The sequence below is a fragment of the Myxine glutinosa genome, chromosome 13 (assembly GCF_964187855.1).
Source record: "Myxine glutinosa chromosome 13, kmMyxGlut1.1, whole genome shotgun sequence".
In the NCBI taxonomy this organism is placed as follows: domain Eukaryota; kingdom Metazoa; phylum Chordata; class Myxini; order Myxiniformes; family Myxinidae; genus Myxine; species Myxine glutinosa.
The window spans coordinates 43,281,562-43,309,431 of NC_136273.1; the positions used below are offsets into that span (position 1 = coordinate 43,281,562).

At 44.8% G+C, this 27,870-nt stretch overlaps 1 protein-coding gene across 1 annotated transcript in view; it reads right to left on the reverse strand.

The window, feature by feature from the left end:
* Positions 1-27,870, reverse strand: part of COL5A1 (collagen type V alpha 1 chain) — a 505,662-nt gene that overhangs the window by 310,716 nt on the left and 167,076 nt on the right. Inside the window, exons 12-13 of the mRNA XM_068102230.2 lie at positions 16,075-16,149; positions 9,920-10,012 (exon numbers count right to left, since the gene is read on the reverse strand). Of these exons, the coding sequence (XP_067958331.1) occupies positions 9,920-10,012; positions 16,075-16,149 (168 nt within the window). The remainder of the gene's footprint in view (positions 1-9,919; positions 10,013-16,074; positions 16,150-27,870) is intronic.

Below are 27,870 nucleotides of genomic sequence, written 5' to 3' on the forward strand. Positions count from 1 at the left end.
TATTTAGTGACTCAATGTGCAAATGCTGTTCAATTTTCAAGTGAATTCGATGAAAATAGAGGATTTTAGAAATTTGGCCTATGTTGACCTTTTGGCCTAAGTTGACTTCAAGAATACTTGGTGGTTGAATTCAGTGACCAGATATGCAAGTCCTCTTCAAATTTCAAGTCAATTGGATAAAAATTGAGGATTTTAGAAATTTGGCCTATGTTGACCATTTGGCCGATGTTGACTTCAAAAATTCTTGGTGGTTGAATTCAATGACCAGATATGCAAGTGGTCTTCAAATTTTAAGTCAATCGGATGAAAATGGAGGATTTTAGAAATTTAGCAAAGTTGGTGACCTTTGGCCTATGTTTACCTTTTGACCTATTGACCCCAAAAACAATAGGCTTCTGGCATTTGACCAACTCTACCACTTGGTGAAGTTTGGTGAAGATCGGTTGAAAATTGTGACCTGTAGGCCGGTGACAAACTAACAGAGTCACAAACACAACCGACCAATATACTGTACTTGAAAAATCTTCGATTTTGCAAGTAACAAACGGACAATCAAACAGAGGGGTGAAAACATAACCTCCATCCACCTTTGGTGGCGGAGGTAATTAATACTAAGTGGTGAGAATAGGAATATGAGCTCCTTACAAGGAACTCCAAAACAGGAGGCCATTTGGCCAATCAGGCGTGCACAATGGTTGTCAGCATGTGGTCATTTCCCCATGCTCTGACATTTTAAGTGTTGCGTGTCAAGCAAGGAAGCAGCACGTACCATTTTTAAAGTCTTTGGTAAGACCCGGCCACGGTTCGAACAGCCGACCTCCAAGACTCAGATCGGATGCTCTAAACATTACATTAAAGCGCGGCGTTACGCGCGCTGCTTGCGAGCAAGGAGGAAGCGGACAAGCGGTAACTTATAAGCGTCTTTATTTCAGGAGCTCACTGTAACACTGGCGCGCTCCGGGCTGCGCACCCGGTGTATATCATGAGGCCACGCCTACCCCTCTGGCGTGGCCACCGCCCACTTGGTGCGCGGAATGATGTCACCACGCCAGTGGGCTTTTGTGTCCGCCACACGCGCCCCCCCAGAATTCCCGCGCAACTGGAGGGCCAGTTTGCGGGGCAGACGAATGACCCGGCCGAAGCGCCCCCTGGCGATCGGCGGCGTCCGGGGTGCAGGGATGCCAGGTGGGATGCCCCTGGCTGCCCCTGGGATGGGTGCAGGACCGGGGGGCGGCGTGGCGGCGGGGCTGGGCGGTGCCGGGGGTCCGCCCACAGGGGGGCGGCCCCGACGTGGGGGTCGGGCCACTGGCGGTGGATGGTCCACATCGAGGTGGGCCGGCTTGAGGCGGTCTACCGAAACGCGGTCAGGAGTACCGCCGATGTCCAGGGTGAAGTGCTTCGCCCCGGTCTCCAGCACGCGGAAAGGCCCGTCGTACGGGGGCCGCAGTGGTGTCCGGTGGGCATCGTGGCGGACGAAGACGTACTCCGCCGTGCGAAGCTCCGGGGCGACGTGCGTCGGTGGGTGCCCGTGGCATGCCGTTGGCACCGGGGCGAACCTCTGGGCGGTCTCTTGCAGAGCGGAGCGCTGCTGTGCCGCGGAAAATGGTGCCGTGGAGTCGGGGAGGAACTCGCCCGGCACCCGCAGCGGTTGCCCAAAGACCAACTCCGCCGCGGATGCGCGCAGGTCCTCCTTGGGCGCCGTCCGGAGGCCCAGCAGGACCCAGGGGAGCCTGTCGACCCAGCCGCCGTCGCGGAGGGTGGCCCGGAGCGCGGCCTTCAATGAGCGGTGAAATCGCTCACACAGGCCGTTAGCCTGGGGGTGGTAGGCCGTGGTTCGGTGCAGCCGGACCCCGAGCCCCTGCGCAACCGCCCCCCAGAGCTCCGAGGTGAACTGGGGGCCGCGGTCGGACGAGATGTCTGAGGGGGCGCCGAACCGGGCGACCCAGGTGGCGATGAAAGCCTGCGCGACATCGGCCGCTGTTGTCGACGCCAAGGGCACGGCCTCCGGCCACCGGGTGGTGCGGTCCACCATGGTGAGGACGTAGGTGAAACCCCGCGAGGGGGGCAGGGGTCCCACCAGGTCCACATGGACGTGGTCAAACCGGCGTTCCGGCACCGTGAACGGGGCCAACGGGGCCTGGGTGTGCCGGTGCACCTTGGCGCGCTGGCACGCGAGGCACGTCCTGGCCCAGCCGCGGACGGCCTTCCGGAGGCCATGCCAGACGAACTTGTCGGCGATCAGCCTTTGGGAGGCCCTCGCGCCCGGGTGGGACAGGCCGTGGATGGCGTCAAACACCTGGCGCTGCCAGCCCGCGGGCACGATGGGGCGAGGACGCCCGAGGGAGACGTCGCACAAGAGGGCCGCGCCCGCGCCGTCGAATGCCACCTCGGTGACGCGGAGGCCCGTGACGGCGGTCCGCAAGGCCTGGACGTCGGGGTCAGCGGCCTGGTCCGCTGCCATCCGGGCATAGTCGATGCCGAGGTGGACTGCGTGGGCGACGGCCCGGGAAAGGCAATCCGCCATCGGGTTGTCCTTCCCCGCGACGTGCTGGATGTCCGTCGTGTACTCGGACACGGCCGAGAGGTGACGCTGCTGCCGGGCCGACCACGGCTCGGTGACCTTGCCCATCGCGAAGATCAGCGGCTTGTGGTCGACGAAGGCAGTGAACGCACGGCCCTCGAGCAGATGGCGGAAGTGCCTGACCGCCAAGTGAAGCCCGAGCAACTCGCGGTCGAAGGTACTGTAACGGCGTTCGGGCGGGCGAAGCTGCCGGCTAAAGAACGCCAGCGGTTGCCAAGCTCCACGCACCCATTGCTCGTGCACCGCGCCCACCGCGTAGTCCGAGGCATCGGTGGTGAGGGCGATCGGTGCATCGGGCGCCGGGTGCGCGAGCATGGTGGCGTTAGCCAAGGCGAGCTTCGCGCCCGTGAATGCCGTGTCCATCTGCTCGGTCCAGGTAACGTCGCCTTTGCCCGGCTTACCTCGGAGAGCTTCGTGCAGGGGGCGCAGGAGCTGGGCAATACGGGGCAGGAACCGATGGTAAAAGTTCACCATGCCCAGGAACTCCTGCAGCCCTCTGATCATGCGGGGGCGCGGAAACCCCTTCACCGCCTCCACCTTGGCCGGCAGGGGGACGGCTCCGTGCCTGGTGACACGGTGCCCCAGAAAATCGATTATGGTGGCGCCAAACCGGCACTTTGCGGGGTTCACAATCAGGCCATGCTGGCCCAGGCGTTCGAAGAGCGTGCGGAGGTGGCGTAGGTGCTCTTCGCGGGACGCGCTAGCGACGAGGATATCGTCCAGGTAGACGTAGACAAAATCCAAGTCACGCAGGACGCTGTCCATCAGTCGCTGGAACGCCTGAGCCGCATTCTTCAGACCGAAGGGCATGCGCAGGAACTCGAAGAGTCCAAATGGCGTGATGACCGCCGTCTTCGGGACGTCCTCCATCCTGACGGGGACCTGATGGTAGCCGCGTATGAGGTCCACCTTCGAGAAGAAAGACATGCCCGCCAAACGGGCGGAAAAGTCCTGAATGTGGGGGACGGGGTAGCGGTCGGGAGTCGTGGCGTCATTGAGACGGCAATAGTCCCCGCACGGTCGCCATCCCCCGCCGGGCTTCGGCACGATGTGCAGCGGCGACGCCCAAGCGCTCTCTGAGCGCCGAACGATGCCGAGTCACTCCAGGGTAGCGAACCCCGCTTTTGCCACCGCCAGCTTCGTCGGCTCGAGGCGGCGTGCCCGGGCGTAGACCGGTGGCCCGACGGTGGGGATGTGATGGGCCACCCCGTGCTTGACGGCCCCCGCCGAGAAGGTGGGCCGCGTGAGGGCCGGGAAGCCGGCGAGGAGGCGGGTGAATGCGTCCGCTGCCGGAAGCGTACAGACCAACGTGGCCGGAACCGAACCGTTCGGCAAGCCGCTTGGCAAGCCGCTCGTTGAGCTGGGCAACGCACAAGCGAGCGAGCTGAACGTCTCGGCCTGGACAAGACGTCTGCGCTTGACGTCGACCAGGAGCCCATTAGCGCACAGGAAGTCCGTGCCAAGCAGTGCCATGGGCACGTCGGCGGTGACGAACGTCCATCGGAAAACCTGCCCTCCGAACCGCAGAGAGAGGCAGCGTTTTCCGTACGTACGGATGGGCGTCCCGTTCGCGGCAAGCAGCGCGGGGCCCCCACCCGCGGCGTGCTTGTCTGACGTGCCGGCGGGAACGACACTCACCTGCGCTCCCGTGTCGCACAGGTAACGGCGCCCGGAGAAGGTGTCCGTTATGAACAGCAGGCTGCTCGAACGGCCGGCGCTCATCGCCACTATTGAGCGCCGGCCCAGGCGTTTCCCGACCTGTTGAAGGAGCATGGCGGATGACACTGCCGAGCTTCATGGCCGAACTTGGCGTGGAACCAGCACCAGGTGGTGGAGCTGGAGGAGCGCGGCTGGCTCTGCCAGGCCGGTGGAGTTGGCGGGTTTCCCCACGGTGGCGGTTTTCGCCGCGGCGGTGGGCGGGGCGTGGCGGCGGTCACGAGGTGCGTATCAGCATGCTGCGTATGCTGTATAAGCTGATGCTGTGGATCAGCAGCATCAGCAGCAGCAGCATCAGCCACGAGGGCCGTGACGGCCACGCCGACTCTCGCCCGCGTGTCCGAAGCGGCGAAGTACTTGTCCGCCTCGGCTGCCAATGCTCCGGGTTCCGTTAGCCCGGTCCCGGCCAACGCGAGGCGAACCTGCGCTGGAAGTTGGCGACGGAAAAGCGCCCAGAATAGAGAACCGGGGGCTTCGTCGCCCAACAGTGACAGCATATGGTCCATTCGGACCGACGGGCGCGTGTCACCGAGCTCGGGGAGATCCAGGAGGCGGTCGGCCCGTGCGTCGTCCGTGAGGCCGAACGTGGCTAGGAGTAGCCGCTTGAGTGCCTCGTACTTGTGGCCGTCCGGTGGGTGGCGAAGGACGGACACAACTCGAGCGGCCGTGCCGGGCCCGAGGGAGGCGACGACGTGGCAATAGCGCGTGTCATCGCCGGTGAGGCGCCGAAGCTGAAATTGGGCTTCGGCCTGGACGAACCAGACTTCGGCCTGAGCCTCCCAAAATTCGGGAAGTTTGATGAAGTTGGCCATGGCAATGGCGTCGCGTGTGGAAGGATAGCTCCGGCAGATCCAACGTCAAGGGGGTCACCAGTAAAGCGCGGCGTTACGCGCGCTGCTTGCGAGCAAGGAGGAAGCGGCCAAGCGGTAACTTATAAGCGTCTTTATTTCAGGAGCTCACTGTAACACTGGCGCGCTGCGGGCTGCGTGCCCGGTGTATATCATGAGGCCACGCCTACCCCTCGGGCGTGGCCACCGCCCACTTGGTGCGCGGAATGATGTCACCACGCCAGTGGGCTTTTGTGTCCGCCACAACATCATCAAGTCTGGTGGCCCAAAGAAGCAAATCATCGATTCGATGCATCGATTGCTTTGGTGAAAACGGAAGGGACGGTTTGAAAAGAAAGAATTTGTAGTTAAAGTGTTGTTGGTGGTTGATAAAGTGAATGAAGTTTGGAAAATAATGCGAGCCTGCTTCTGTTCCCTTTGAAATATGCGGCTGGGCCTCCACTCACAGCAAACACGGCACTGCCAGGTGCACTTTATCTGCTCTAAACAAAAAGGCGACAATTTTTTTTCTCCTTTCTTAAAAGGTTTCTGAATCAAAAACATGATTTCTATTGCAATGGCATCAGGAACACGCCACTGCTGGGAAGAACGTGTGATGCTGAATGGAAACTACAAAGAAAATGTCTGATGCCATCCTGTGCTGGGCTTCAAAGCTCAAACCTGTGCTGGCTTTAAAGCTCAAACCTGTGCTGGGCTTTAAAGCTCAAACCTGTGCTGGGCTTTAAAGCTCAAACCTGTGCTGGGCTTTAAAGCTCGAACCTGCGCTGGGCTTTAAAGCTCAAATCTGTGCTGGGCTTTAAAGCTCAAACCTCTGCTCTGCTTTAAGACTTTGCTCAAACCTCTGCTTTAAGACTCTCTGCTCACCTTCACTCCTTCATTCCTCTTTTCTCCCGCCTCTGGAACAAACTCCCTCACTCTCTTCAATCCCACTCCACCCTCCAAGTCTTTAAAACAGCTGTTCACCACCATCTCTTATCTTCCCCCATCCAAAACCTTGATCTTTTCTACCCCCGCTAATTTCACCCCAATTCCACTTTTTTGAAATACCAACTTCTGTCCAGGAAGTCCTTGGTGTCTTTGTGTTTTATACTTCTCCCTCCCCCCCCCCCCCCCCCTTCCCATGCCTCCTCCCCCCGGGCCCTCTCCCTTCCACACATCTCCCTGCTCTCGGATGTTGTGTTTGTGTGCTTCCCCTTCTCCCCATCTTGTCTTCTGCTCCCTCCTTTTGGGTATTTTGTTTGTCTGGTTGATTTGTTTGTGAAGTAAATGTTAGCTCTTTCACGAGCCTCGATTCAGTATACAAAAAAAAAAAACAACAAAAAAAAAACAACCTCTCCTGGGCTTTAAAGGCGCAGGACCATTCCTTTATGATTGGTGGATAAGCTTTCTGGATCCTTCTATACTCATTGGGGGAATTATAGTGAAGTCTTAGGATATTTAAATTACATATCGTATCTTTACTTCAGTTCGTTCAGAAAACGATTACCTGTACTCTCTTATAAGACAGTATAATTCCAGAGCTTTCCAGGAAAGTATACTTTTGGACTTGTTTAAATTTCATCAGCAATGTATTTAATAGTCACAATATTGTATTAAGGCTCTAGATCAGAGGGTGATCTACAATGGGTTGTGTGGTTGAAATCCATCGCCACCACCCTTTCCCGGAACCAAAGAGAAAGGTCAGTCCTGACCACCTATCGGGCAGGTTTGGCCTTGAGTGGGAGGCCCAGCTACCTTCCTCCACTTCTACTTCTTTTTAACCTTGACCCTTGATCTCGTGTGCGGCACAACGGCATGTAGGATGTCATGTTGGTCTGTCAAGGCCAGCTGCTTCATACAAGTGTTTGGGTTGATTTGCCAAGCTTTTAGATGATAATTGAGATTCGTGACGAGACAAAAAGCATTTCCAGTGATGTGAGCGGGTCTTCACTTTTCAGCTGACTGTAAAAATAGCCTCAGGATGCAGTGTGCCATCCATGTGAATGAGGTGCCCCTGGCCAGCAGATAATCATGCCCTCAGCACTGCTCATCTAACATTACTCCGCAACTGTCCTTCTATTAATGTCGCAAGTCATGTGAAGGCAGAGCATTTGGAACCAGCCCAGTTGCCCAATCTACCAATGTTGGAGAGTCTCAAAATCAAACGGCAGATTGCTCAGTACAACTGTGCTGTGCGCTAAGCTTGATGCAGAGACATCTGACTCTTTTACTCCACAACTTGGCAAATGGCATTCAGTCGATTGTCACTGATTTTAACAGCTGGGGCAAGGTACATTTCTTCTTTCATATGCAGCATAAAGCTGTGAATAGCATCATTGGCTGAGGGCATGGCTGTGCCACTGATGCCCTCTGTAGGTTAGAGCATGTATTTTGTAATTAGTTCATGGTGCCGGTGATACCTTAAATGCCTACTTTCGTGAAGTACACCGTGAGATCTTTAACATCCACCAACGAATGCCGGCAGACGGTACTGTGTGACTCCCAGTTTAACGTCCATACACACGTTTGATGAATTACCCTGCATGAGAGACATCGGGGATGACAGTTTTTACCTAGGTCAAGATTCAAACCCTGGCTAGACGGCTTCGAGGTGAGTGTGTATACCTCTAGGTCATCCTGCCAGCCCCAAAGTGCACCTATCCTGATTTGTTTTGGAATAATACCTCTTGGGGTTGATGACGAGACTAAAGTATCTAACTGCTCTGGAGAAATAGTGATACGTCATGTGTCCTCAAACAGGTGTGCTGGCTAGCAAAGCATATAGTCATTGGCACAGGGAAGGGCCCCGATTTTAATTTTTGAAAACCTATTGAGAGCAGAAGGGAAATGTGTTTGAGTTGTTTCCATCTGTTGTTCTTCTTTCATAGCATCACGTAGCATCATTTTCTGGAAGCACAGCTGCACCGCAGGTGTAGTGTCCCCTGTAGGTTGGAGCAGCAATTTGCAATTTGAAAAGGGTGTCGGCAATAGCTCACCTACTTTTCCAGGTGTTGAGTACTGTATGTAAACACCACTGTCACAGGTTTTTAAAGCTCTGTGGATCATAGTAGTGGCAAAAGTTTGTTTGTTTGATGTTGTTTGATTGTTTGATGACACCCGAGTGACAGTGGGTGGGTCCATCGATGAACCATCGTGTAGCTCTCTGGCCGACATGCTATTGTGGAAAAAGCATAAAAGATAATTAATTTTGCCGGCTACCGACTTTGTGCAGGATTCGCCAAAGTCTATCTTCGTTGAAAGTCAAGGAACACTATATAAATGCTGTAGTTTTGCTCCTGGCAGTTTTCTTGCAACTGATGAGCAATGATCCAGTCTGCTGTTTCCTGTTCTGAGTAGAAGCAGAGGGCATTTCATCAGCAGCACAGCCACGCCCTCAGCCAATGACGCGACCCCGCAGCCTTGTGCTGCATACAAACGAAGAAGACAATACTGTTGAGCAGAACTCCAGTGTATATCTTTTCCAGCAGCGGAGAAGAAAAATATGTCGTGATGTTGAGTGATCAGATCATGATTAGCATTGCATTTCTAGGGGCATGATTCATGAACAATCGATACATCCTAGAAGTCTGACAAACAGTCTGTTGTTAGCAGTCCTACCATGCATTGACCTTCATGCTTATATATTTCTGCTGATATTCCATCTTCTCTGGGCATTCTGCCTTGGTATTTCAAAACCACTGTTTCAGCGATGGTGGGTGCTCCCCCGACAATACGAGCTCGCACTGGATGGTATGCTCCAAGACATCGTTAAAACCTCATCAGAGACATGACATGGGCAGTTGAGCAAGTTGTTAAAATTCAAAGCCCTTTATCAATGAGTTACATCTCTTTCCTTTTCTGACTGTAGGTTGGCATTGTGCCCCAGATTTGGGGGTAAAATACAAGTTTTAGCCAATAATATAAGCATTTTGTGTCACTACCACACTACCACAGTCAGCTACTGATTAAAGTTCTTCAGGTCTCTCTTTCTGTCATTCCTCTTTCACTGATGAAAGTTTAGACTGAACATGTTGCTTCATGTAAGGGAATACATCCTTGCGCTCATTCTCACCAGAGATCCACAGGTAAATGGGTAGTTTCCCTGGTATTTTCATCAAATTAGTTCTGGTGTTTACAACCTACAATCCGAGAATATCACCGACAACACTGCGTGCCATATCACGAAGGTGTTGTCATTCAGTCTCAGCATTAATTGCGGAGACCTCTTTTGATGGGAGAGACAGCTCCTATTAGCATGGCTGCAGCAATAATAGGAAACATGGTATCACTGCCACCAAAGACTGTCTGTGTTTCAGCCACAGTGGTTCTTGACCATGTAGTCACAGCAAGTTGGCGATTCTGGTAGAGCTAGCGATGTTTAGGAAGGATGCAGCCATTTGACCTACGACTGGAGGGTAACAGACAAATAGTGAGGTCCATCGCCTATCGAGTGACAGGCAGTTGACCTGTGTGGCCCATCTGATTTATCTCTGTATTTTCTAAGCTGCTATTGATGAAGAACTACCCAAAGCACCTGTATGATTGCAGTTACGTCCTTGGCCTTTATAAGGCCAAATTGTGCGAGGCTCAGTCATAGCTGTGTTCCATTTGAAACCTAGTACCAAACATTTTTGTCGTTTTGTCGATTACAAAGTGGTCAAACATTCTTTGGAAGTTCCCCACCCTCAATCCTATTATTGAAATATTTCTTGTAATTGGATCTGCTGCTAAAAAAATAATAAGCAATCACTGAAGAACTGGAAAAAAAAGTTTTAACCTTTACTTAAAAACTTACCCTCGCCTGCTGTAGGATTGCCTGAGCCTGAGCTTCTTGGGCCGATGGTACGGGCCCTTTACTTCCATCACCATGATTGGCACCAAAGCGAAACTGTGCGAGGAAACACAAAAGTTATTTCACAAATGCAAAAATAATTACTTAGAATAATTGATCCAACAGCAAAATAAGCCAAGCTGTAAACATGCCAATTGAGTCACAGTGCTCAGCAGTAATTAAATAATTCAAACTGTTGAACATTTCTGTAAAGACTCTGTCTCCCAGGTTCTTTCACGATTGGATGATGCGGTCCATCATCCGTGCAAGCTCAAGCTGCTAAACAAACCTTGGATTTCCCATTCACTCGATCCCCTCCACCTTAAACGCCCAGCAGTGTGACCCGACAGTCACAATGCCATTGAAGTCAAGTAAATAATTTCCTGCAAATTTCCGAATCTTGTTTCACAATACTTCAATTTAAAGATTTATGGCATGCAATTACCGAGTTGAGGATATACGGATGATTGTGCAAAGCAACTGGTTGTCCACTACTCATTAGTCACATCACGTTTGGAGGCTGGAAAATTGTGAGCTGAAACATTCAAAAGGTTTAAAAGGTAAAAGAAAGACGAGGAAAGCAAAGTGAATCACTCCATTAAGTCAGTACCGGGAACTTTTCTGTATAAAGACTATACAACCATATGGAATGATTGAAAGAATGAGTAATGAAATACACAGCAGAACGGCCATGACATAACTGGCTCTGCATTTAACGCTTTAGCAAGAGGCTCTCAAAAATAGAGAACAGCGTCAACTAGCGTGGTGCGGAACTCGGATTGCTGGGTGACCTTGAACTTTCTGTCTGCAGCATTCATTGAACCACAAGACATTTTGCAATTAAAGGCAAACATGTATAATATACATTGCAAGGAAAATAGCATAGAAAAAGATATTCTACATGTGACATGACAAATAAGCAAAGGAGATTCAGAAATTAAGTTGAAGTTGCCCCTTTTGACAGGCCACCGATGGACATCCCACAACAGGCCAAAACCAAAACCAAACAAATCAATATATCAAGATTAAAAGTGGTAAAAGTGAGATCAATATGTTATAAAGAAAGTAAATATCTACTATAATATAAGAGAGCTGCTGCTGGTGTGTGTGTGTGTGTGTGTGTGTGTGTGTGTGTGTAAGTGTGTGTAAGTGTGTGTGTGTGTGTGTGTGTGTGTGTGTGTGTGTGTGTGTGTGTGTGTGTGTGTGTGTGTCGCCATTTTTCTCAGAGATGGCTGAACGGATCTTTGTCAAACTTTCACAGGTTTATCAGTGAGTACCTGGGAGTTTTAGGCAAAAAAAAGTTCGTTTTTTTTATTTCTTTAAATTCGCTCAATAGTGCCTAAGCCTTTTTGATTAATGACAGTTACAGTGCATTGAGAAAGTATTCAGACCCCTTCACTTTTTTCACATTTTGTTATGTCGCAGCCTTATGCTGAAATTGTTTAAATTCATTTTTTCCCTCATCAATCTGCACTCAATACCCCATAATGACAAAGAGAAAACAGGATTTTAGAAAGTTTTGCAAATTTATTAAAAAGAAAAAACTGAAATATCACATTGACATAAGTATTCATACCCTTTGCTATGACACTTGAAATTTAGATCAGGTGCCTCCCATTTCTCTTTATCATCTTTGAGATGTTTCTACACCTTGATTGGAGTCCACCTGTGGTAAATTCAATTGATTGCACAAGATTTGGAAAGGCACACACCTGTCTATATAAGTTCTCACAGCTGACAATGCATATCAGAGCAAAAACCAAGCCATGAGATCAAAGGAACTGCCTGCAGAGCTCAGAGACAGGATTGTGTCGAGGCACAGATCTGGAAGCCTACAAAAAAAATCTCTGCTGCATTGAAGGTTCCCAAGAGCACAGTGGCCTCCATAATTCTGAAATGGAAGAAGTTTGGAACAACCAGGACTCTTCCTAGAGCCGCCCGGCCAAACTGAGCATTCGGGGGAGAAGGGCCTTGGGAAGAGAGGTGACCATGAACCCGATGGTCACTCTGGCTGAACTCCAGAGATCCTGTGTGGAGATGAGAGAAACTTCCAGAAGGACAACCATCACTGCAACACTCCACCGATCGGGGCTTTATGGCAGAGTGGCCAGACGGAAGCCTCTCCTCAGTGAAAGACACATTAACACCCGCTTGGAGTTTGCAAAAAAGCACCTAAAGGACTCTCAGACTGTGAGAAACAAGATTCTGTGGTCTGATGAAACCAAGATTGAACTGTTTGGCTTCCGTCTGGCCACTCTGCCATAAATTCCAGATCGGTGGAGTGTTTCAGTGATGGTTGTCCTTCTGGAAGTTTCTCCCATCTCCACACAGGATCTCTGGAGCTCAGCCAGAGTGACCATCGGGTTCTTGTTCACCTCTCTTACCAAGGTCCTTCTCCCCCGATTGCTCAGTTTGGCCGGGCGGCTCTAGGAAGAGTCCTGGTTGTTCCAAACTTCTTCCATTTAAGAATTATGCAGGCCACTGTGCTCTTGGGAACCTTCAATGCAGCAGAGATTTTTTTTGTTGGCTTCCCCAAATCTGTGCCTCGACCCAATCCTGTCTCTGAGCTCTGCAGGTAGTTCCTTCGACCTCATGGCTTGGTTTTTTCTCTGATGTGCATTGTCAGCTGTGAGACCTTATATAGACAGGTGTGTGCCTTTCCAAATCATGTCCAATCAATTGAATTTACCACAGATGGACTCCAATCAAGGTGTAGAAACATCTCAAAGATGATCAAGAGAAATGGGAGGCACCTGAGCTAAATTTCAAGTGTCATCGCAAAGGGTCTGAATACTTATGTCAATGTGATATTTCAGTTTTTTCTTTTTAATAAATTTGCAAAACTTTCTAAAATCCTGTTTTCTCTTTGTCATTATGGGGTATTGAGTGTAGATTGATGAGGGAAAAAATGAATTTAAACGATTTCAGCATAAGGCTGCAACATAACAAAATGTGAAAAAAGTGAAGGGGTCTGAATACTTTCTGAATGCACTGTATATACAAGTACACATTTGCATAAATAAATACAAAACAATCACCAGCCATTTGAACAAAAATAAATCAAACTATTCCAGAAGTGTACGAAGTTGGTAGTTAGGCTTCTTCTTCTTCCTAATCGGCATCACTCTCAACTCAGAAACGTGATGAACGGCACATTCAACAGCATATATTCAACGAAAAGGTGAAATTATGATTTGACATTTGTGGTGGATTCTGATTTGGATCTAATTGCTTTTCCATTTTATTTGCCCTCACCTGGTGGTACAGTGAGCTGCAGAGAGTCCTGGACGAAGACTATCACTATTCGAAGACGAAGACTATGTCAATGAGGGTACTTTTGTGGAGGCATCTACCCTAGGCAGCGGTACAACCAATCGCATGACCAGCCACATGCTGGAAGGAGGGCCCCAAGGGCCTAAAAGCTGCACGTGCGCAAGTGCAGAAGATATCTCTCTCCTCTTCACTGCCTGGCATCATTGTTGACTCTTTGGTGCAATCTCTCCTCAGAGACTGTACATGGACGTTATCTCCCTGTCACCACACCTCTCACCTCCGGTTGTTCTGTACCACCAATAGCCTCAATCCTTGGCCAGACAAGCTCGTGTCTGCCACAAGCCATCGTCTTCCCCCTTTTGTTCGGGTGTGACAGTTAATAGTTTATTTTTGGCACCTTATGTAGTAGTTTAATAAATTACTATCGATTCACTGGTTTTAAGTGCGCGTCTTCTCTTCCTTATTTGTCTGTCCTCAAGCACCAGATCTGTCCCGATTTTGTTGGCTTGTCCTTCCCCGGTTGTATTCCTTTGTAATAAACCATCTTAAAAGACAAGAGGCGTGTTCCCACCTTCTGCATTTGTGCGTGCAGCCTGGCCGACAATTTTGTTTGCATTTAAGCGATCCTTGGGGGAAGATTTTCAATCTGTTGAGCATCAGTGTAAATTCAGTAAGTTCGGCGATCTTCAGGGTTTGTGCAAACCCCCAGCATGATGAGTGACACTTGTCAGACCCGTCGACGTGGCAATATATTTACATATACATACAAAATTGAAAAGAAGAATGGGTAAGGATAATAAAGAGAGAGTGATGGGGGTTGGGGTGGTGGACATGGGGCCAGCAAGTTGGATACAAGCTCCAAAACAGGAAGAAGGCGAAGGGAAATATTGAGAATGAAGCAAAGATGGAACAAAAAAGGGAAAGGTGGATGTAGGGAGGAGATAGAAAAGAGAATAATCTGGAAAGGAAGAGATGGGATTTGAACGGTTAATGAGGGTAGAAAGGATCATGAGTATGGATGGGGTAGATGGTACGTGGCCTGAGGATGAGGGGAAGAATTAATTTACACTTAGAAAAAAATTTATTCTTAAAGTATATTAAAAATGTATTGTGGTCAAACAAATGTAAATTTTGATTTTACCATATTTTACATTTTTACATATTCATATGTAGTCACCCTAACCCTTCTCGATATCTGCTCAATAATTATTCAAATCTTAAGTATTCGATCTTTGACCATTTCACAATTTTGAATACGGATGGTGCTGCTGTATTAATGAGTTATATTGGACCACAAAGCAGAAAATATTTAGTCTTTCTCTACGATTTGCCATAAGAATATCGGTGTCAATGACTCAAATGATGCAGAAGTGAGACTTTCATAAAAAGGAATTTAAAGTTTTAAACATTGAGTCGTAATTTTGATTTTGAAGTTAATTGGATTCTAAATCCACATATAGCGAGGCTGAGTCACAATTCCATTGCAAAATAGTGTTGACTTAATTTGTTCGTTAAAAAAAAAGGTTGTCAAAACTGGTAAGTGGTAGTGTATCATCGCTAGCTGATGTCGAATCATCATTTTGCACATTCGTTTGTGCTGTTTAGTGCAGCGAAAGGCATACGAGTGATGATTACTGATGTTTGTATTGCCTTGCAATGGCCTGCTTAGTATTTTCATCTCAATCAATAGATAATGATGCTGGGAACCCAGGTTCAAATTCTCTGGACTTTAAGTGCTTTACGAACATCTTTGTAATTACCTCCACCACCGAAGGTTGGGAGACGTTCTGTTTTCACCCTTATTACCTTGCAAAAAAAAAAAATTGACAAGTATGTTGATCACTCCGGTTTGTGTGTTTGTCTGTCCGCTCAATTATACTTGCCTACAGGTCACAATTTTAAACTGATCTTCACGAAACTTCCCCAAATGGTAGAGTTGGTTGTCTGCCAGAATTCTATTTATTTTTGAGGTCAAAAGGTCAACATAGGCCAAAGGTCAACCACTTTTTTCAAGTTTCTAAAATCCTACATTTTCATCCGATTGACTTGAAATTTGAATATGATTTTCATATCTGCTAACTAAATTCAACCACCAACAATTTTTGAGGTCAATATAGGCAAAAAGGTCAACATGGGCCAAAGGTCAGCAACAATTTCCAATTTCTAAAATCCTCAATTTTCATCCGATTGATTTGAAATTTGAATAGGATTTGCATATCAGCTTACTGAATTCAATCACATATTATATTTGAGGTCAACATCGGCCAAAATGTCAACATAGGCCAAATTTATAAAATTGTCAATTTTCATTCGGTTAACTTAAAATTTGAAGACAATTTGCATCTCAGGTCACCGAATTCAACCACCAATTATTTTTTAGGTCAAAAGGATGCTCTGCTGAGTGACATTCCACTTTGTTCTCTTTTGCCAAGTGTCGCTCTATGAGTGATTTTAAATTTGCCTGTTTGTCTGTCTGTGAGCTGGATATCTCAAAAAATTATGGACGACTTCGGAGGAAACCTGATGGATATGTTGGGTGTATGACAAGGATGAATTGATTCGATTTTGGTGAAGATCCAGGTCCAGCCTAATATCAGTGGGATACAAAGCAAACAGTTTGCGCAGCCTGGCGGAGGTATGCGCTCTACCTAGTACCATTCTACTTCACCATAGATTAGATCAATATGTCTTTGTCATGCTTTTGTATACAAGCTCCTCCTGAGCCTTGTGCAATTGTTATAAATACAGTTAATGTTCACAAATTCATCCAATCACATGGCCTACAAAACAAAGAGCATAACACCACAAAAGCATACACCAACAAAAACGTAAAAATAAAACCTCACCGGCAGCATGAGCATGGTTCCAGGGGCACCTGGAAGTCCATCAGCTCCCGATAAACCCGACCGTCCTGTTGCTCCCTAAAGATTACAGAACACCATCACAGTCATGAGGTGCAACATAATAACAAAGTAAAACTAAAATTATATTTCATGTAAAATTAATAACTGGTCTTGCTGGTGAAGGCTACGGTGAACTGTGGATCGGTGGACAGGTGCAATGAATGGAATCAACAGGACGTTGATTGAGTATGCTAACCACCAGCAGAAGCAAGAGGAAGCTGAGGTTTCAGGCGATAATCGTTCGATTGTTCCGATGGAGAACGGTTGTCAAGGAAGCCTTTCACGAACCAGTTAGCAAGGCCTGACATTTGACTGAAGGTGAGAGGTATTTGAAATTTGTCCAGCGTGGCGGCAATAACTCGCCGACTCTTTGATCTTTAACATTCAGCAAACAATGCAAGGAGATGGGACACCCAGCTTAATGTCCTTCCGATGGACAGTGCGGACACACCAATGCCTCTCCCCTGCCTGCAAAACACCAGGATGGCATTTTATACCTGGGTTGACATTCAAACCCAGGTTAACAAACAATAATAATTTTTTTATGGAGGTGGAATGACAACAGGGTACTGGGATTTTCACAAATCTTGGAGGTAGCTTGGTTGTGGATGGCTGATGGTTTCTGGAGTTGGTGCAGCGGAGGCATGATGGGCCAAGTGCCCTCCTCCAGCACTAAAGTTCCTTGTGTTTGTATCCATGTGTGAGTCCAATACAGATTATTATTGCTAATATATAAACAAGAAGAAGATGATGGGAATAGGAATGTTATAGATCGGAGATAGATTTACGTATGCTTTTAAAGGCGGTGTATAATCAGAAATATTGTTTGATGGGACGATATATTACTATTATATGAGTAAAATCGAAATGCTGAGAGAAAAAGTAGGGTATTGGATATAGCAAGCATTTTCTGAATGTAATCAATATGAAAATCACCATTATTATAAGAGAAGAAGAAGAAGGATGAAGAGGTTTTTGTTTTAATGTATATTGAAACTGGCCTATCTATCCTCACCTTACCTAACTACATCATACTGTTTGCAGATTGCCTAGCATCTGATTGATAATGCTGCCAATTGTGTAGGGGGTACCATTATTGCTTGATTAGGACAATTGTCGACGGCCGGATTCACGCACGCACGAACGGACGCAGACACACCGAGACCGAGCTCATTTTATATACATGATGGCAAAAAACGATCTCAGTATTGAAAAGGGATCTAATCCTTACTGTAATTCACGGACAGCTGTGTCTTTGTATTGGGTGTGTTTGTGTGTATGTTTGTTTGTCGTGCTACTCCTACAGTGCTGGGCCAACTCCATCCAGACGGGCTATATAGGATCAGCATGACCCCATTAAGGCATAGGGATGTTTTTATCTTTACAGGTGAGGGTGGGAGAGGTGGAGGGGGAGGGAGATGCCAATTTCTCAATGTAAATGTGTGTCATGTAGCGCCACTCTAGGTGGGAGAGGGTATTACAAGTCCACACCATTCACAGTGCAGTTTTACCTGTCCCCACGTTTTCCAGTGCAGTGAGGTGTTTTGAATTACACAGCAAGAGGAAATTTGAATTACACGTTTGAATAAGGTAAGGATAAGAACATAACCTACCTCGCCATTCCCAATAGAGAGCGCGTGCGTCTAATTTGAATAACACAGCGATATTAACAACAGTTATTTCCGTTGGGAAAAAAAGAATATTGACCAATAATAACAATAAAAAGCTTATCCATCATGATCAGAAAGTGTCCGATATATTCAATAAGTGACCGATATATTCAATAAGTGACCGATATATTCAATAAGTGATCAATATATTCAATAAGTGACCAATATATTCAATAGGTGTCCGATATATTCAATAAGTGTCTTTTTAGCTCTTTCACGAGCCTCGACCTTGTATACAAACAAACAAACAAAAAAAAAGTGTCGGATATATTTATTAAGTGTCCGATATATTCAATAAGTGTCCGATATATTCAATAAGTGTCCGATATATTCAATAAGTGTCCAATATATTGAATAAGTGCCCGATATATTCAATAAGCGACCGATATATTCAATAAGTGTCCGATATATTCAACAAGTGTCCGATATATTCAATAAGTGTCCGATATATTCAATAAGTGTCCGATATATTCAATAAGTGTCCGATATATTCAATAAGTGTCCAATATATTCAATAAGTGCCCGATATATTCAATAAGCAACCAATATATTCAATAAGTGTCCGATATATTCAATGTGTCCGATATATTCAATAAGTGACCGATATATTCAATAAGTGTCCGATATATTCAATAAATGTCCGATAAGTGTCCCTAACCCTAAGTGTCCGATATATTCAACAAGTGTCCGACCAGGTTCAAAAGTTCGGGTTAAAACGTTCAACTCGGTTTTGCATTTGCATCACACGCGTCAGTATTTTTCACAATAAACCCATATGAACCTGCTTCTAGCAGTCACTGAGTACATGCTGCATAAAACATCTTTCTTCTGAGGTCATCCAGATTACACCTGTACTGACATTGCCTCGAAACATGTGTGGAAATTATGTCACTCTAACTTGTCCATGCAACCTCCAGTGCCTATTTAAGTTAGTGTTTCTAGGCAATCAATGCAAAGTTTCCCACAATGCCACAAATGTGTCAGGGGTATGTTCCACTACCAATCAGCTTGCTATCGCTTGCCAAGCCAGCCGTTCCTTATCAACTGTTTTATTGGAGTGCTTGCTTGAGTGCTTAAGCCACTTGGCAAGCTCTCTACAAGCGTATTACCTCCTCCACCGAAGGTGGATTGAGGTTATGTTTTCACCCCTGTCTGTCTGTTTGGTTGTGAACAGGATATCTCGAAAAGTTGTGTGAGGACTCGGACAAAACTTGGTGGGGAGGTTGGGTGTGTTACAAGGATGAATCGGTTAGATTTTGGTGAAGATCCAGAAGCTAGAATTTTTTTATTTTCTAAGTAATTCATCATTGAGAGCTAGTTACCTCCACCACCGAGGGTGGATGGTTTCACCCCTGTCTGTTTGTTTGTTTGTCTGTGAACAAGATATCTCAAAAAGTTGTGGACGGATTCGGACGAAATTTTGCAGAGTGGTTGGGTATTTGACAAGGACGAAATGATTTGGTGAAGATCCGGATTCGGATCCGGCTACTATAATTTTTTAAGTTATTCTTCACCATTGGGAGATAGGGCCAAAAACTATACATAGCAGGATATCTCAAAAAGCTATGGACGGATTTGGACAAAAATTGGTGTACCGGTTGGGTGTGTGACAAGGACTAATCGATTCGATTTTGGTGAAGATATGAATATGGATTCGGATACGAGTATTATTTAATTTGTAAGTGATTCTTCACCATCGAGTGATCGGGCTAAAACCGATACATAGCATGATATCTCAAAAAAATAATTGACAGATTTGGCCGAAGCTTGGTAGACCGATTAGGTGTGTGACAAAGACGAATCGATTTGATTTTGGGGAAGATCTGAATATGGATATGGATACAAGAATTATTTAATTTTTAAGTGATTCTTCACCATTGAGGGATCGGGCGAAAACACGATATACAACATGATATTTCAAAAAGTTATGGACTTATGACTAAACTAGTTTGTTATGTGACAAGAACAAGCCCATTACATTTTAGTTTGGGTCCGGATCCAGATCCGGCCTAATAGTGGGATACAAAACATGAAATATTCAGCCTGGCGGATGCTCGACTGAGTGCTACTTGGTAATGGAACACATCCCTGATTTACTATACACCTGTTGTTGTGCACAAATTGAGGGAACTTTGCAAAACAATCATTTCGCTGATTAACACCTGCACTTTGTCCAAAAAGCCAGTCATTTTCCACTCGTCAGCATTTGAGGAAATCAATGCAACAAAACACTTTGGTTAAAGGTTTTATTTTCAAACTTCCAAGGGTTGTTTCAACTTGCAGATTCAACAACAGTGAATTTAGTTTGCATAGTGCATTGCACCGTTATTTATTTAAAAAAATTCATTCTCATAGGATGATGCAATCACCTGTGAAAGTACGGGTAATAATAAAATTAATTGTAAATGAATTAATGAATGATTTTGGAATTTGAGTGGAAGTTGAGAAAATGGTACAACCCGCCACAAAAAAAATTATCGTGACATCTGGATTCTCGGTTTCTATTCAATCTCATCAGAAGTTGAGGTCTTTTTGTAAGAATTTCAAAATGTCTCATCATTATTTAGATGCAATTAACATGAACAATCCAGAAATTAAAGAGGAAGTTAAAATATAAAACTCAAACAAACATTCTATTTTTATTATTTTTTGTGTACAAGATCGAGGCTCATGCAAGAGCTAACATTAATCACAAAAAGACAAACTGACACATAAATCATAAGATAAAGGGAGCAGGAGAAGAGGGAAGCACACAAGTACAACATTTGAGAGCAGGGACATCGGGAGATCCGTGGGACGTGGGATGTGGGACGGAGAGGGCTTGGGGGGGAGGAGACACTGGAAGGGGTGGGCGGGGGGTTCTAAACAAATCATATTCTGTTCATATTCTGTTCATATTCTGTATGTTCATATTCAATATGTTGGTTCATATTCTGTTCTAAACAAAATAAACGCCAATTTTTAAATAAAATCAATAATGAAACACACTTTTCAAATCTTTAGAAGCAACCTCATATGAGCACCACAACTCTAAGAAGAACCCACAAAATAAAAACACCCTGTGAGAATGGCGATTTTAATATTGATTTAATGTTGTAAGAAATTCAAATAAATTATAACGACTTCACTTAATGTAATTGGAAACGATCCCGATTAAGAGAAACGAACTCCCGAGTTGTTGATATCATATTCTGCTTTCACAAAGGATCTCTTTTCGGTGATAATAGTCATAGTTATAGAATAGACAACTACGTCACCTCTCTTAGCCACCTGCACGATTTCCTTCTATCTGTGACAAGGCACGACCACAAGCATTGACCACGTGACGTGGGTCGCGTCCGCCAGAGGGAGACGTAAACCATTTTTTCCTCGAAGATTGTTGCGACAAAGTGATGCTCCCTGGTGCTGTGATCGAAATATGAAAAAATAATCCATGCTATTCAACTTTTTTTCCCCCAATTTGAGAATTATTTTTCATTTCCATATTTTTCCTGCTTGGCCTGGAAGTATAAAACCCGCAACTCCATGCTGTGCTGGACACAGAATGAGTGTTTTGATTTTGGCAAATAGATTTCCTTTTCATTCGTTGCTTCCAAACTTATATGAGGGAATAAAATGTATCATCCAATTCAAGGTAACACCGATTCCAAAGAGAAATGCGAGAGTGAAGTCGATGGCACGCCATCGCGATTCCACATGCTTTCCACCTTAAGCAAAGTTGAAAGATGGTAAAAAGTTCAACCAGGATTGACCAAATATCAAATTTTGAGTCAAAATATTTTCCCCATATTGACACTCATGACCCTACGTCCCCACCCCTTGGGGAATGAACCGGGGGTCAAATCCAAAAAATCGTCAGATATTTCATGCTGTAAAATGTTTGTAAATGTGCCCGTAATTGCATTTTTCGGTATTTGACCTTTTAACCCCTCCTCAGAGACGGGGCCAAAAATGACACCGCTCTTGCACCAAGTTTAGTGAATTTCAGCGCAGCAGTATAGGAGGAAATAGCATGACGGATGGACAGACAGACACACAGACGGAGCCAATAAAAATACACCCACCCCCCCCCCCCCCCACCCCCGTTATTTTATTATTTCTATCAAAAAACGTGAGGATAACAAGCAAACCGAGGCTGATAAGGAGATATTTTATATTATATTCTTATTTATATTATTATTATTACAGCCTGAATTTAAAATGGATTTTTTTTTTGTTGCCGATCTTAACATAATACCCCTCTTCCCCCTTGTCTCCCGCTCCCTTTATTGTATGTGTTAGTATGTTGTTAATATGTTGTATGTGTTAGCTCTCATACGATCCTAGACTAAGAGTACAAAAAAGTGTAATTTTTTTTAGAATTTTTTAAAAATCAATTAAAAATGAAAAGCTAAAATGTCCTGAGTCAATAAATATTCAACTCCTTTGCTATAACAATCAAAATTCAAAATTGAACTCAGGTGCATCCAATTTCCCTTGACCATCCTTGAGATATCTCTACAATTTGATTGGAGTCCATCTGTGGCCAATACAATCGATTAAACATGATTTATAAAGAAATCGATAAACCCTTTCTATATAAGGTCCCACAGTTGACAGTGCATGTCAGAGCAGAAACTCTACCATGAAGCCCAAGGAACTGTCTGTAGAACTCCAAGATGGAAGTGTGAAGAGACATAGATCTGGAGAAGGGTGTAAAACTATTTTGAGAGCATTGAAAGTTCCCAAGAGCACATTGAGCTCCATCATTAGGAAATGGAAAGAATATGGAACTACAAAGACTCTTCCCAGAGCTGGCCGTCTGACCAAACTGAACAACCAGGCAAAAAGGACCTTGGTAAGGGAGGTGACCAAGAACCCAATGACCACTCTGACAGAACTACAGAGTTCCTAGGCTGAGATGGGAGAACCTGTCAAATGGACAACAGTCTCTGCAGCACTTCACAAATCTCGGCTTTATGGAAGAGTGGCCAGATGGAAGCCACTCCTGAGAAAAACGCACATGACAGAATGCCTGAAGTTTGCAAAAAGGCACGTGAAAGTCTCTGAGAACATGAGGCAAAAGATTCTGTTGATAAGTCTATATAACGAGTCTATATAGTCTATATAAGTCTATATAAGTCTATATAACGAGATGAAAATTTCACTCTTTGACCTGATTGCAAAGCGCTACGTCTGGCAGAAACCAAGCACAGCTCATCAACCAACTAACAACATCCCTACCGTGAAGCATGGTGGTGGCAGCATCATGCTATGGGGATGCTTTTCAACAGCAGGGATTGATAGACTTGTCAGGATGGAGGGAACAATGAATGGAGTCAAATACAGACAAATCCTTGAGGAGAACCTGCTTCAGAGTGCAAAAGACCTTAGACTACAGCGAAGATTTACATTCCAACAGGATGATCACCCCAAGCATACAGCCAAAGCAACCCTGGAATGTCTCAGAACAAAAACGTGAAAGTTATTGTGTGGCCCAGCCAAAGCCCAGACTTGAATCTCATTGAGAATCTGTGGAAATACTTGAAGATTTCTGTTCATCAACGCTCCCAATTCAACTTGAAAGAGCTTGAGCAAATCTGTAAGGAAGAATGGGAGAAACTCCACAAATCCAGTTCTATGTGCAAAGTTGATACATACTCAAGAAGAATTGAAGCTGTAATCACTGCCAAAGGCGCTTCTACTAAGTATTGACTCATGGGGTTGAATACTTATGTAAATTAGATATTTCTGTAAATTCATTTTTAATTCATTAAAAAAAATTGTAAAAACAAAATTCCACATTGGCCTTATGTGTAGATTAGTGACAAAGAAATCTCAATTTAATCCATTTTAAATTCAGGCTGTAACACATCAAAATGTGAAAAAAGTCAAGGGGTGTGAATACTTTCTGGAGGTACTGCATCCATTGTGGATTGTCTGTGCTCCATCCTGTAAATACTGAGGATCAAAGCAGCACATACCATTTTAAAGTCTTTTGTATGACTCGGCTGAGGTCAGAATTGAACCGCCGACCTCCAGACTCAAAGTGGACGCTTTTCCGATAATGCCACCGAGTCTGGTTTGCCATAGTTTCCCATGAATTATGTATTTTTCATGAGAGTTTGAATTTGCCATAACCATATGGTTTGCCATAACTGAAATTGAGTTTGAATGAAAGATATAAAATTGTCGCAAAATTCTTAAAATAACATCGACATAGTTGCCTCATTTTTTGATTTTGATGGCATAATGAGTATAATGAAAGATTGTTTCTCTGCCAATAAGTAAATTCCTTACAGTAGAAACAAAACCCCCGGGGATAAGACTGGAAGAGAAACTTCACAGAAGGTGATTGTTACAATAACAATTGTTCTTCATTTGAGTTAAACCAGTAAAATATTAGGCTAATGGTCATGATGCATACTAGAGACACAGGAAAGGTTTAGGGAATGGCACCTATTTGTGGCAACAATAAAATGTCCATTCGTCCCCAAAAAACGATTTCTGGAGTCCTGAGTGTTATTAATTTCATCCATAAATAACAAAATGCAACTGGACGGATCTCTGCAGCATAAAAGGTAGTCAGTCCATTAACAGCCCAAATTACATCAGTTTCAAGAGCACCTGGTGTTGGCTTAGTGGTTAGGGTGCCAGCTTGGGATCCTAGGATCCTGGGTTCGAATCCCGGTCAATCGCTGAATTAACGCCAGGGGGGTTGACTCAGCCTGTCATCCTTCCGAGGTCGGCTAATTGAGTACCAGTTCACTGGTAATTCCCTGTTTGTCGTTAAAGGCGGCAAAAAGGGTTGGCGTCAGGAAGGGCATCCGGCCGTAAAACATTGCTTCAAATAGGGGACCGAAAAACAACAACAACCACGGTTCCCGAAAAAGGCCAACCCCTGCTTTGCGGGGAAAAATGGCCTCTAAAGGTGGTTTTTTTTTTAAATATATATATATCTGTGCAGTGTCTGTCATGTGTTGTGTTGTCTTGTCTTGTCACCGAAATACTTTCTCAAACTTTTGTGAAATCATACCAAACTTCTCCCGTATGTCCTAAGGGTATTTTTTTGAAAACTTTCCCATCTTTTTTTTTTTTTTGGAATTTTTTCAGGAAAAAAAATTTTTTCAACTTAAGTTTTCAACTTCAATTGTTTATAAAATGTGATATCACGTATATTACAAATACATTCGTGCAAAATAATTGTTTGAATTATGATTGGTTTAAACCATGACAAAACGGCAACTCGGGTACAGTCATTTATCTATATATCTACACATCTGGGCAGTGTCTGTGTTGTCACTTAACGACTCCCTCAAACTTTTGTTTCCGTGGTTGTGAAGTGTTTAATAACGTTGTGGTGGTTTTGAATCACGTGGTGGTGAGGTATTTTGAATTATGTGGTGGTGAGGTGTTTTTAAATGATGTGGTGGTGAGGTGTTTTTAAATCATGTGGTGGTGAGGTATTTATAATTACGTGGTGGTGAGGTGTTTTTATTTATGTGGTGGTGAGGTGTTTTGAATTACGTGGTGGTGAGGTGTTTTGAATTACGTGGTGGTGAGGTGTTTTGAATTACATGGTGGTGAGGTGTTTTGAATTACGTGGTGGTGAGGTATTTATAATTACGTGGTGGTGAGGTGTTTTTAATTATGTGGTGGTGAGGTGTTTTGAATTAGTTGGTGGTGAGGTGTTTTGAATTACGTGGTGGTGAGGTGTTTTGAATTACATGGTGGTGAGGTGTTTTGAATTACGTGGTGGTGAGGTATTTATAATTACGTGGTGGTGAGGTGTTTTTAATTATGTGGTGGTGAGGTGTTTTGAATTACTTGGTGGTGAGGTGTTTTTAAATGCCGTGGTGGTGAGGTGTTTTTAATTTCGTGGCTGTGAGGTGTTTTTATTACGTGTTTTATGGCTGTGAGGTGTTTTGAATTACTTGGTGGTGAGGTGTTTTTAAATGACGTGGTGGTGAGGTGTTTTTAATTTCGTGGCTGTGAGGTGTTTTTATTACGTGTTTTATGGCTGTGAGGTGTTTTAAATTACTTGGTGGTGAGGTGTTTTGAATTACTTGGTGGTGAGGTGTTTTGAATTACGTGGTGGTGAGGTGTTTTTAATTATGTGTGGTGAGGTGTTTTGAATTACGTGGTGGTTAGGTGTAATCGTCCCAAACTTCCAGTCTGCACCTACCCCTCCCCTCTGTATGTGCTGAGAAGTTCTTTCTTGAAAAAAAAACATTCAACCGAAATCTTCAACCGAAATTGCCTATAAAAATGTAATATCACAAACAACAAATATATTTGTGCAAAATAATTGTTTGTATTATGATTGCTGTAAATCATGACAACACAGCAACTCAGGTAGTCATTGTCCTCAGTTAAAATAAGTCCGTTCCTCAGTAACGACGCTTGGTGAGGCGAGCGGAGCGAGCCGAGCCAAGCTAGTATATATATATATATATATTTTTTTTTTTCTTCTTCTTTTTTTTTTTTACATGGTCTAAGGCTCATGGTCATAGCGGAGCTGCAACATAGATCATGCACAAACATGCAGACAATTATATGAAAAATGAAGGAACACCAGACGTGACTTCAGACAAACACAGCCGCTGAGCTTGGGGGAAGTGATGTAACTTATTAAGGCACCATGAATACCAGCGATAATCTTTATGTCAAAACATTTGCTCCGCATTCAGCAGGGCAAATAAGGAGAATTTTCCTAATCCCTGTGGGATGCCAACCCACAAGATTTGGCCATGTTCTATCCTGTAATGCTGAGTGTCAAGCAAGGAAGCAGCACATGGCATTTTAAAGTCATTGGTATGACAGTGGGCCGGGTCAAAATTGAACAGCCAACTTCCAAGACTCAGCGAAGACATGCTAATCATTAGGCTTCTGAGTCAGTTTATACTAGAGTCGAGAATCAAACCCAGACTAGATCAAGCTCAAAGGAAAATATGTTCGTTATGTGCTATCCTGTCAGATCATGCATATTACACAAACAACATTAATTTGCTCCCAACTCACGATGAACTATGTGCCACAAGTTGGATTTTGTGCCACCTTATTGTGCCTCCCTCACCTTTTCTCTCTGTATTCCCCACACCGTGCATGAGGTTTACTCACTCTCTAAGATCCCTATCTCTCTTACACCATATACTGCATTCTGTTACTCTCAAGCTCCTCACTGTACATGAGTTCTCACTACATTTTTTGTTTGTAGCAAGGTTTCCCTTTTTCTCTCCCATGGGCCTCTGCTCCTCTTGGGTTATTTTTAGCCAACCCCCTTCTCGAGAAAATCCCATCAGCAAAACAACAACAACAACTTTTCGAACAACTTTTTGTGTTTATTTGCCCCTCGTTGTGTCTTCACGGTCGTAGTCATGTTCAGGCACCACAAAGGCATTTTTTGTGATGATATTTGAGTGGGCATCACAACCCATCTCTTCGACAGATCAGTTATTCTTCGTCTATATTTCGTGTTTATTGTATAGAGTTCATTTGCAATCTGGAAATGCCATCACATTTAAATAACAAAAGTAATCAGAAAAAGGGAAATAAATATCATGGAAACTTAGTCCAATTTGACATGCTTCACTTGCCTTGTTGCAGCTTATTGTTATTTATCCTCCTGTTTCCATTCAGCTTTGATAATCAGAAATTTACCTTCTTTGCAATCGTCTCATGGCCTACCTGCTTTACATCAGGAATAGAGAATCTGCTTGTTCATGTAGAACTGTTCATAGATTATTTTAATACATCACTATATGGTCTTCAATACATTTACTGGGTAAACTACAGAAAAATAACACCGAATAGAGGATGTGGCCAAGCCGAAGGAGATGCTTCAATGTTAACTTTGAATGCTGTGATTAAACATTAAACCTTTTGTGATGTGATGTGACGTTGTGTTTATATTCGGCCTTAAAAAACGATATGGCAACGTGTTTTAGGAAACGAAGCAACAGATGGACAAGAACAGGTCGGGACTGGCGGATGGATTATGTTTCAATTAACTTCTTCGATTCTGGCCAGTGTCATCCACATGTATGTGACAGGCGACATTATAACATATTAATACAGTGTTAGAAAAGTT